This window comes from Amblyomma maculatum, chromosome 6, assembly GCF_055883805.1.
Source record: "Amblyomma maculatum isolate TAMU_Amacu chromosome 6, ASM5588380v1, whole genome shotgun sequence".
NCBI classification, from domain to species: Eukaryota; Metazoa; Arthropoda; class Arachnida; order Ixodida; family Ixodidae; genus Amblyomma; species Amblyomma maculatum.
The window spans coordinates 77,736,586-77,748,791 of NC_139349.1; the positions used below are offsets into that span (position 1 = coordinate 77,736,586).

The 12,206-nt window shown below is 46.3% G+C and overlaps 2 protein-coding genes across 2 annotated transcripts in view; both read right to left on the minus strand.

Moving 5' to 3' along the window:
* Window positions 1–362: 362 nt before the first annotated feature.
* The window catches only part of MED16 (mediator complex subunit 16), a 46,596-nt gene continuing 34,752 nt past the window's right edge, over window positions 363–12,206 (minus strand). The window contains exons 21-22 of the mRNA XM_084606974.1: window positions 11,369–11,558; window positions 363–586 (exon numbers count right to left, since the gene is read on the minus strand). Of these exons, the coding sequence (XP_084463100.1) occupies window positions 472–586; window positions 11,369–11,558 (305 nt within the window). The 3' untranslated portion in view covers window positions 363–471. The remainder of the gene's footprint in view (window positions 587–11,368; window positions 11,559–12,206) is intronic.
* On the minus strand, window positions 5,631–6,410 carry LOC146186059 (uncharacterized). The gene is made up of 3 exons (XM_084605619.1): window positions 6,227–6,410; window positions 5,956–6,153; window positions 5,631–5,707 (listed from the first exon to the last, which is right to left on the minus strand). Exons 1-3 carry the CDS (start codon window positions 6,408–6,410, stop codon window positions 5,631–5,633), a joined length of 459 nt encoding a protein of 152 aa, XP_084461745.1.

Sequence of the window (12,206 nt, forward strand, 5' to 3'; positions counted from 1 at the left end):
GCACCACAGAGCATACAGAAAGGCGCTACAGTCGCAACAAACAGCAGCAGGCATCAGTGGCGTTTACAACTGGTTGACAGCAAAGAAACAGCGCAGTATCTGTCACAAATCTGCGCGTACACATTAATCGAGCTGTAAAGAAAAGGAGAAAGGTGGCAGTGAAAAAAAGAGAGAGATGCCGTAGTGGAAGGCTTCGGACGACCGCAGAGTTCCTTCATGACAGTCAAGAACTGTTAGTAGTGTTTCTTGAAGGAATGGGAGGTCGTCTGCATAAATGGCAAGTTGTATACATCACCAAATATATGGAAATGAGGGGCTGTTATGAGATGCATATAAAAGAAGCCACAGCCATCAACGCCAAGGAAAAGCATACAGTGCTATGCATTTTAATGCACAATGAGTGACAGTATGTACAAGGAATGAACAGTAAATGACTGGTGATATCCAGGGAAAGTGAGCAGCAATTCAGAGCTAGGCGACAAGTCTCCATTGGCCCCCACACGGACAGAATCGCACCCACCGCTGCTCCCAAGCTCGAATCGTGCCTGCTTTCACTCCAGGTCGCACCATCGACATGGAGAAGCACCTGCAGATCAACCAGCCATGGCCCAACATGTTATGCTGGCTATTCTGTTATAGCAGCAGCCACAGCTGCAGAGACTATGAACAAGATTCACAAATATATATCTTCCAGAATATTGCAGTTTGCATGCAAAAACTATGTGCAGCATATGCATATGTAAGCAAATAATCAGCCCACTGTCATGTGGTAGTGACAAAGCTGTCCACAACCAACAAAGACATTGGCATGGCACTGAAAAAAACGCTTTATCGGGCTGGCGTGCACCCTCAGATAAATAAGAAACTCGGCAGTGGTGATGGCAGCAAAAAGTCCGGCAGCTCCCAATTTAAACTCTGCGAAGAAACATCTAGGTAACCCGGCCAAAGGTGACGAGAAGAGCCTGGAACAATGTGGAAACAGATGCATGCAGTGGCAATCATTCCACATACATCTTGGCGCATGGTGCGTAACAAAAAAAAATGGTAAAACCCGCTCTCAGCGACACTGTGTGCAAACAAACCAAGAGCACAAGTGTGTTCTATGTGGTACAAGCAGTGATCAAATAAGGCCGCGTGCTGCCAGCTCTTGAAAGCAACAAATAAAAATTAAAATGGTTCATGGCAATACAATCAGAAATCTCATTCAAAATCCCTTCCCATAATGAACCCGCCACAAAATCATCGTATTACTATGCCTCTAACATATACAACAAAAACCCCTTCAGATTTCACAGGAGCAGAGAAAATTCCATGTTGAATTATTGTTATATTAAAGGATGTTCCAAAAGAAGAAACCATAAAGTGTCCCACATCAACATACTTTTATTTCTTGAAAAATCTGTAATCACAGGCTCCTTCACGTGAGAAATCAGCAGGAACACTATTTTTCATCTTTTGCAAAATAGTGAAATGCACAAGCACTAACGGATGAACGAACATATTAAATTATCCTCTAGGATACTGACATCATCGACAGCCTCTTCTATCAAACACACATAAAATAATAAAAAGTAGAGCATGCTTACATACACATGAGTCAAATTACGATTACTGACTCCGCAATGACCCAAAGAATGCTGAGAGTGAAACCAAAGAAAATGGCTGATAAACAAATTGTAGCACAACAGAAGACATAGATGCGTCACTATCAACCATGCATGAACAAGCCATGCTGCTGAAGAAAATTGCACAGTGCAGCATAAAACTAAAACATATTCTGTCGTACTTTCTTGACCGATGACGACAGCAATGAGTATGGCACCCTTGCATTTCAGAACTTTACCAATGGCCCTCTTGGTAATGAAAATTTTCATGATATCACGTCCTGTGCTAATTGAACTCACACAGGGTCTGAATTAACTGAAGTGATCAATTCCTACAAACTAACAAAAGTTTCACATCCCAGAATAAGATAAATTCTCAAATATAATGAACGCAGTGAGGCCGTCTCTTTGTTTCCCATAGAGTCAGTGTTCAAAATGAACACTTTGCACATGCTAACATAACAAGTAAAGGTGAGCTTTCATGGGCAACTTCACCTCCCCATTACCCCGAGCGAAGTTGTACTCAAGCATCTGCTCGGCACTTCTGAGGAAGGAACGCAAAAAAACGACAAAAATTAATGCCTTTCGGTGCAGGTGACACACGGGGACGCGGCATCGGCATCAGTAAATGCTTCTGCAAGGCGAAAGGGCCACTGTTTTGGCCACGTATTTAGGTTGGAGTCACTATCTATTTGCCGGAGAACCGGATTAATTGTCTCGCTCCCGTGACGTGGTGCGGCCATAGTCTTACTGCGTGTCCTGGTTGCCTTCATAGGCACACTATATTACCTTCTTCTAGAACCACTTTGAGGCTACGCAGGTACGTTTTGTCGCATAATTTACAACAAACATGACATGACACCAAGGCAGCTCGCAAATATTTTATTATGTGCTCAGTAAATGCTGCCAACTTTATTTGTCAGCATAGAAAGACCGAAGGAAGAGGAAATTATTGAGGGTTGTTGAAGTCATCTGGGTTCGATAATTACGAGAGGATATAATTTTGTACAGAAAATGCTCTCTCGACGACGACTTGTGTAGATGGCACAGCAAGCACTACTGTAGCTAATGAATACAGTTCTGGGTGCCGCAACTTCTCCTCCTCCCAAAATTTCAAAGCACTCGAGTCTTTGCTTATTTTGACTGGAACAGTACTGCGAACCAATTCGTAACTGTTTCCCCGATTTGTTGCAGTTAGGGATCAGTTCCAAGATGGAGAAAAAAAATTCGGGATCGGCTTGACACACTGCTTGCTGCGCTGTATTGTTGCCGAGGATGCAGTGGCATTTTTTACGGTCAGCAATCCGGCCCCAATCAAGTGCAATGCAGAAGTGGTGACAAGGGATTTAAAAATGCGTCAAGATGCTTCTGAGAGCACGAGTGGTCTTTGTGGTTTGACATTATATTGGATTGGATCTGAGGCACAGTGCAGTCAGCTTTTACATGGAATGCCTGAGGTTTGTCTGTAAAGCATTTCTGAAAACAATAGTTTGGGGCATATTTTTAGATTAACTCCAGTTTTTAAGCAGCCCACTTTTTCTTTCATGTCCAACATGCTTCTGAGAGCACATGAGTGGTCTTGTGGTTTGACATTACATTGGATTGGATCTGAGGCACAGAGTAGTCAGCTTTTACATGGAATGCCTGAGGTTTGTCTATAAAGCCTTTCTGAAAACAATAGTTTGGGGCATATTTTTAGATAAACTCCAGTGTTTAGGCAACCCACTTTTTCTTTCATGTCCAACAACCAGTGTGGAATTATGCTTGAATGCACATCGGATTACCCACAGCTTGGCAAAAGTACTTTAGTCCGTGCATAGGTAGACTAACTATAGAGGATAAGCATTGGCACCCACATGGTGCCCACTGCTCCACCGGACGCATGCTTACAGTGCATGTAGCAGACAAACTCCTGCCAGTCCTGCTCCGAAAGTGTGCTTTCATCGTGTTACGGTGGTTCGCATGCCCCATTCATGTTTTCTCTTAGAATCCGCATGCATCATAAATCATGCCTGTAGTTATTGCACGTCGCAAACAAACACCACTTAAGGTGGGCACATGCGCCGGTTAGTGCTGCTCAAGCCGAGGTATGCAAAAAGGGCGCAGCGACGAACGCTGTTTGTGAATTGGGTTTCACTCTATTCCGGAATGATAGCTCAGAACGAACCCAGGATGCTGCATGTAGTTCAAGCACATTAAAGGGGAAGAAGACGTCACCAGATAGCTTCAGCGGGTCTGCAATGCTCTTGCATTATTCTGGACAATATATTTGCGCAAAACACTTGACTTCCCACTCTACTACATGTATGACCTAGACATAGTATTCATATTTTAACTTCGGGGTTACCTGCGAACATTTGGATGAGGTGCACCCAGTATAAGCGCAGGAAGGGCACCAATTAAACTTGCCCAGAAGCTGTACGAAATTATATACGACCTCATCCTGTTTTGGACCTTGAAATGAGTCCTTGGGGCATGCGCTTTGTTTCTCGGGAATGCCGTGTGCACCTTGCAGATGATTCCTTTTCTTTATTCATGCACAACTGGAAATCTATGCTTGGTATCAGGGCGACAATGCAAGCTCGCCACATAGCTTGGCAACCTGCCAGCTTAACTCTTTCGCTGCCACGGGAAAAAGGGCAGTTTTTACTGGGTGCAAGGAAATATTTTTTGGCGACTAGACACTAATGCCTTATTTACATTGTTTAGTATCAAAATGTAGCTAAGAGAATCTTCTACTCAATAACATAAGCGTTGCATATATATTTATTACACAAATTAGTGAAAAAACGTTTAAAATTCAAAATTTTATACAGTGAAGGTATCATTCTTCTTGAAAAAACCGCAAAACATAAAAAAATATCAAGCGTAAAAAGTTTTGAAGATATACATTTTGTAGCTAATTATGTGACAAAAAGATGGTACAATTGTCGGAGGGTATTGCGCAAAAGTGTTCTTTCAGCAAAAAAAAAAGTTAGCGGGGGTGTGTTGCGTGCCATTGTCCAAAGCAGTCCCTCGTAGGGATGAAACACAAATACACACCACAGGGCTGACAGAAAACTCCAGTTTTCCTTTCAACTTTGCTTCTTTCATAGCAAAGCTTGCAGTTACGGTGCTTTTCATGCACCTGGGGCTTGTGCTCCGACTTCTTTGGAGGAGGGGGAGGGTGAACATATCTGTTATCCATTCCAAAAATCTGGTTGACCAGCTCAACTCGGAATGCAAGGTGGTCAAAGCCACTCTTTCTGGTGAGCTCCTCTCTCAGGGTGATGTTGCCTATGTCCTTGAAATATGATAAAGCTGTTGACAGCAGCAATGTCTATACAGTGAAAAAACAGTGTCTTCCACCACCTGACACACTTCATCAACACAATATAAGAAGCAATAAGCTGATCGGACTTATCGACACCAAGCATGCCATTATTGTAGTCCTCTATCAAGAGCGGCTTCCTGATGGGGATCTTTGTCCATCGGGCTCCTTGCTTTACTTTTCGCATTGCAGTAACGTGACTATTGGCAGTGTGTGCTGTGCTCATCATATTTACAACGCGCTTGTCTTTTCACTGCAAATACAGCACATCATGGCACCGCAGCCAGCGAATGTCCCCTCGAGTTGCTCTTTTCTCCCAAGTGGTGTCTTTCAACTGGGAGGGAAATCCCTGACGATCTTTGCGTGTTGTTCCACAAGAGAGGGTTTTCCTCTCAAGGAGATGTTCAAAGAGGGAGGTGGACGTGTAGAAGTTGTTAAGGTAGATAATGTAGCCTTGATCTAAATATGCATCACACAGGCGGGTTACAACGTCATAAGCTAGACCATTTGAGCTGGGTGTTTCTCGCTTCCCGGTGTAAACACTGAATTGCACAGTGTAGCCTGTGCCTGAGTCTGCAAGGACCCACAGCTTGTACCCCCATTTGACCCCCTTGTCATGCATATACTGCCGAATTCCCGATTGTCCTTTTGATTTAGCCATTCGCTCGTCCACGCACAAATTTCAGTATGGCTGAAATGCTGACGCGACACATCATTCATATGCTGCAGTAGATGTGCGATCCTGTGCAGCTTGCCATCGCGGACGGGGTCGGTCTTCTCCGGGTCCATGACACTGAGAAAGGCAAGGAACGCAAAAAATAGGCTCCTGGGCATAATCTTAGAAGGAATGAGGCCCGAAAATAACTTTTAGGTATTCCAGTATAGATGGAGGCGAGGAAGTTCCACAATTCCCATGTAGATCAGGATTCCTATGCACTGCATCACTTCATCGGGACCAAAATTTTTCCATGAGCTGTCCTTTTCTGCGTACGACTGCCTCTCTGAAATATGCGTCCACGCATATTTTGTTTGTGTTGTCGCAGATCGTGTTGATCAGCTCAGCGGTGAAGAATAGTTTGAAGACATCAAGGGCCCGCACGAAGCGCCGTGCATCACTCCGGACTGCACCGCCAACTTCGACTCCCGGGTTTCGCTTCGGTAAAAACTGCACGCGCTTCACAGCTGCTGGCAAGGAATCACGTCTGTATGACGTTGAGACCCTGAAAATAAATACCACAGCTGTGAGCACATGCTCCGCCGCTCATAACTATTTATTAGTAACCGAAATATGTGCCGCGCATAGAGCCGACACTCACCCCGCTGGGTGTTCCAGCTTGGCTTGACACATCCTCCTCATCAGTGCTGAAATCAGACGTGTCCACATCTTCTTCTGGCTCACTACTGCTGACTGAATCCGTAAAATCAGCTCCCGAAGCACTCAATTGGCGAGAAACACGACGTCTTCTAAGAGCGCCCTCGCGCGATGACGACGGCATGATCGAAGCGCGCGCTCGGCAACCCGAAACTTTCGCGGCACGTGGAGAAGCGCCGCAAAGCGAAAAACCAACAAAACAGGGCGGAGCACGTTGTTTGTTTCCCACTTTATAACCTAGATGGCACTAGGTGCCCGTAAACCGCGCGAGCGTGTGAGAACGCGAAAATTTGAACCGTCAATAAGATTGATCGATTTGAATGGGCGCGGTAGTGAAAGAGTTAAAGGGATCACGAAAAGCTATTTAATTAAATTATAAAACACGCACAAATAATAGGTAACCCATACATCCTCTCCACAATGCAAGAATTTTTAAGCTAGCTTCATTAAGGCCGAAAATATGGGCGATCAAAAATAATGTTCCTCTTCCCTCTCAACTCAGCCCATGCTTAACGTGGGAGTGTCCAACAAGCAGGCATGCCCAGCTGACCCACTGACGTCAGTGGGGAGGTTTGCCCGCGAGGATGTGTTGCCCAAATCACTTACATGTTGTTGCCAGGAGCACTTTATTATTATTATTATTATTATTATTATTATTATTATTATTATTATTATTATTATTATTATTATTATTATCAGCAGCAGCAGCAGCAGCAGCAGCCGGACTAACCCACTGCAGGGCGAAGGCCTCTCTCATTTTCCACAATTAACCCGGTCCTGTGCTAGCTGTTTCCACTTGACCCCTGCGAAATTCTTAAAGGTCCACAGAAACGGCCCCCAAGAAACCACTGATAAACGTGTTCAGTGTGTAGAACACATCCTTTTGAGCATTAACGCAAAGTATAACTCCTTGGAACAAAGCCAGCGATTTATTATTAATTTTTAAAAACAGCGTTTTTTGAAATTCGCGGGCAGAGGAAATGTCGCTTGGCGGTGTCGCATGGAACTATTTCCTAATCCCGTGACGTCACGGGTCGGTTGACTGGCAAGGCTTGCTAGAAGCTGCCATTCGCTGCGGTCACTGCAACCATGACGTCATGAACACACTTCCGGTAGCTGCGAAAGTCGTCTGCTCGTGCGCTGCTCGAACTCTGTGCGGGCTGTTACAGCTCGCCGCCCTTATCAGTTAGGTGGCCATTGCCCATTAAGTGCAACAACCGAACCGACGCAGGGATCGACAGAACGAAGCTGCATTTACAAATATCTTATTTATATAACGTGATTTCAGGAGTATCGGAGTGTCGTCCGACGAGGCGTCAACAGCACGGTCTAGCACCGCACGATGGCAGCACCTCCTTGACCGCCGCAAACATCGCCGCTGTGGCCCCTCCTCCCGCATACCGTTCGCGAACCACACGGCGGATTGTTAGCACCGATGTCCGAAATAAAGCGTGCTAAAATTTGTTGGCGTCTGGAATACTGAGCCGAACATCAAGTATGAAGCCCTCGTGAGGATCGCTGACCAGCAGCAAATTGCTGGTAAGAGCGATAGCCGCGATACAAGCTAGTTTCTGCTCAAGCCAGCTGCCGCTGGTGCATTTCGGCTGATCCGATCTGCTCGTACTAGCTCTGCGATTAATGCGTTGGCAGAGTTAATCATATAATTATTTTACTATGGCAGGATAGGAATCACTATAAGGCAGTTTCATAAGTAGACGATTTACGACAGCGTTGATCATGTTCCAAAGCGTCGACCGCCGCGGCTTCGAAGCGAAACAATAGGCCTAGCGACGACTAGGGACGGTCACGCACGGCGCCGGCGTTCGCCGCGCTCGCACGTTCCACCCCCGCGGTAATTGTGTAACGTACCTCAGCCTGCTCGCGGCATCCCGTGCTGCAAGCGTTGCAAACTCGTGTACTTTCATAGCTAAGGCCGCGTATTTTTTGGCGTTCTGCTCAGCAACAAGCCGTTCAAACGATACTGTAGGCACGACAAGGCTTCAGTACGCAGTCGCTGCGCTGTCGGCAATAATCGAAGACGTCGGGCGGCACCATAATCTATACATCGATCTTTAAACGTGATACAGTGGGCAAATGAATAACTTTGTGAAGCAGACCCGCTCGTACGTTTCGCGCACTCGGGCGCCGACGAGTAGCTTCCGTCAACAGACGCCGTCATAACCTCGGTTAACGACGCAAACCGAGGTCGTCAAGCTCGGTTTGCGGTAACCGCGGTTAGTGGTGCAACCATGGTTTGGTCCGCCGTGTAACATAGGATAACCACGGGTTCGCGGTTACACTAACCGTCGCTGCGCGAACTGGCGAACTCCTCAGGCGTGTGCGAGCGAGGATGGGTTGGCGCGAGCGTTGGGCGCGAGTACGCCAGCGAGCGAGCGCGCGGCAACCGGAAGTTCGTCGAAGTGACGTATGTCTGGGCGGAGCTTTGAACTTGCTTGTATTCTTTGTTTTTTTATGGCTCCCTTCGGCGTACGAGTTGAGGGGGAAAATTGGAAGGGTCATTTTTAATCACCGATATCTCTGGTGTTGCAGGAGCTAGATCGAAAATTTTTGCGGGAGAATGATGGGTGGTTCAATAACTATCAGTGTTATGGCGTTGTTTACCCTTCTTGGTGACCCCTTTCTGGGGACCTTTAATTTCATCCACCCACCTAATTTTCTGCCAATCCCTGCTACGCTTTCCTTCTATTAGGATCCAATTGGTTACTCTTAGAGACCATCGGTTATCTCCTCACACTACATGTCGTGCCCATGACCGTTTCTTCTTAATTTCAACTAGAATGTCAGTAACTTGAGTTATTTCTCTGACCCACTCTGCAAGCTTCCTATCTCTTAACAAAAAAACCTACCATTTTCCGTTCCACAGCCCTCTGCATTGTCCTCACCTTAACCTCCATGCTTTAGCCCCATAGGCAAGTGCTGGTAGGATTCAACTGTTTATACACTTTCCTCTTTAAAGATACCGGTAAGCTGCTAATCACAGTGTGTGAGTACCTTCCAAACGTGCTCAATCCCAATCTTATCCTCCTAGTTATTTCCCTTTCGTGGTCCAGATCCACAGTTACTACCTGCTCTAAGCAGACGTATTCACCTAACCCTTTCAGCACTTCGCTACCTATTTTAAGCTGCTGCTTCTTTCCCAGGCTACACCTCATCGCAGATAACGCTCGCAATGGAGGTGGGGCCGGTTGAGGTATGCCATACAGCAGTTGGAGTTCGTCGCGCACAATCGAACGCACGAGCTCCCGTGGCACAGATGTGTCAATGCCATGCGATAGGAACTCAGCAGAAACAGAGGCGGCGTGCACAATACAGTCGTTTGCCAAAGCTCACAGCTGAAGCATTTTCTCAATTGTGGATGTTTCCGCAAGGAATTCCGCGACAGTTTTTGGAGGGCTGTGGACCAGGCCTGCAAACAGCTGCTCTTTGACGCCACGCATGAGGCAGCACAACTTTTTGTTTTCGGACATCGTAGGGCCCGCACTCTTGAAGAGGTGCGTCATGTCATCGACATATGCCGCAACATTTTTGTTAGGCATCTGGACCCGAGACTGGAGAGTGCGTTCGGCCTGTTCGCGGCGATCTGAGCTACCATAAGTTTCCGCAAGATGATGCTTGAACTCGTTCCAAGAAGACAGCTGCTCTTCACGATTCTCGAACCCCGATCCTCGAACTGAAGTACATGTTTCAAAGCCGGGCGGCGCCGTCTCAGAGGTTGAATATAGCAAACCTTTCGTAGTACTACAACCGGTCGTCAACGATTTCAAAGGTGCCCAGAGAAAGGTTTTTGGGACGTGGGGGTTCTGAAGCGTCACGTAGGTGGGGGTCGCGCCAGGCATTGCGACGTCGTGTCTACCGGTAGACAAGCCAAATAGGAAAAACTCGGGTGATAGGCCTCGTTGTCTGCGGCTGGTGCGGTGAACAGGCATTTCCACGAATATAGGACTAGCATTCCGGCTTAGCAGAGGAGTATGGGACATCAGACCTCACCTCCACCAGATTTGTCACGGTGTTGGCGACTCGGGCTAGCTGAATAGAGCCAGTACAGCTAGTAATCCGAGGTCAGTTTAAAATATGTCCTGCGAGTGCGGAGCTGATCCACTTTGCCTTTGACTCCGAGCACGCCCTGTTATATCACCCTCCCTCATGAAAGTAGAGGCCAGAGTTGGCAGCTCTTGCAAAACGTGATGTCAGGCAATCCTATGGCCAGTCAGTGCTTAGCCATGTCAGCTGCCAGCTACCACCTACCAGCACCATGCTCATGATTTTTCCCTCACAATGCCAACACCGGCAGACAGCCACCGATGACGGATTTTCGGTAAACAGGGCCTTTAACGTTATCACATTAAAATATTTTTCCAGTATGGTAACATTAAGACTTCCAAAATCCAGCTCTCCGATTTCACTGAAGCGCTGCTGCCACGCTTCGGGACAGCCCACGACATCAACGGACCCGTTTCTCGACCTCGGCTCGAGCAGCGCTAAGCAGTGCACTGCCCATCCAGAGTCGTGTTCATTAGCAACATAGCTTTTTGCAGCTGTTGCCATGCACATCATTACCGAAGCATGCTAACAGAGACTGTCTGCTACGAGCACCGCAAGCATGGCTGCCAGCAGCACCATGCTGCAGTGGCGCGGTTGGGCTCCAGAGCATAGCACCTAGAAGTCAACCCCGAAATTTTAGAAAGTCAGCAAGTTTGTTCCTTGGCCTAGTTGGTAGTCTGCTCATTTTGGCGAAGATATGAAAATGCACACACATCCCTTAGTCACAATTTGGAATGCTTTGGGATGACATGATGCCAGCCAAGTAAGTGCTCCAACAGCCTCGTTCATTCCAAATGGTCTGGCCATCGATTAAGGCAAATATCATAACTCTGCATTGCATAATCAAGACATTTAATGCTTCACCCTTAAGCATTTCACTGAGTCTGTGCTAATGCATCGTAAAATAAAGGACGTCGCATGAGCAGGGGGAAGCTAGTATACGTAGTCGATTTAGGCCAACTTCAATTTGTTCTCAGCACCTCTTCCAAGATCGCTAAACTCCGAACTCGGACAACGTACCTGGTACAGTGCCTGGCCGAGGCAGGATTGGTTCCAAGGCTAATGTGACGCACAATGTCCATCTTGCTCGGCATGGACACCGATCCTTCAACAGGGTGCAGCTTGGAAGGCACGTGCAGGAAATCAGGAGGGATGCCAAACTCAAACTGCATGGGCAACGAGTTGAGGAAGAGAGCGGGACTAGCCACACCTGCATTGTTCAAAGAATCAACAATGAGGGCTAGACTTAATTCTGGAAACAAGTCAACACAACTGTACACACTGTATATGTGATTTTATATAACAAGGGGTGGAACCACTTAGATGCAAAACTACAGCTTCTTGGTAACAAATTTTTCATCAAACTAGTGCTGCCCATTTAAAAAATGGAATGTAAGATGACGGCCACTGGAAAGTGACCTAACTTTCTTCGTGCAATGAAAGGGAAGAAACGAAAACTGTTTTGTGCTGTATTCGGTGTTATATTCCTATAGTTTAGCAAACTGAAAACATGAATTATGTTACGACAGAAACTGGCATTGAGAATACTAATCATAAACTGAAAAAAATGAAAATTCTAACGTGCTATGAAAACACATGCGCTATACAGTATTTACTCTTGTCATTTATGAATTTAGGCTGAAATTTGTTCGGATCCACATATAATACAAGGCAGAAATCAGACATGACAAAATCGGGGGAAAAACCTCGTATTATGCGCAGGTTTTTCCAGTATTCAAACAAAACAATTATTCATTTCAAACTGTAAGTTCCCTCTTTACACATGCCTTTGCCTGGCTTTGCTTGCTTTGCTTCCTTTCCTTTGCTTTGCTTGCTTTGCTTTGCTTGCTTTGCTTTG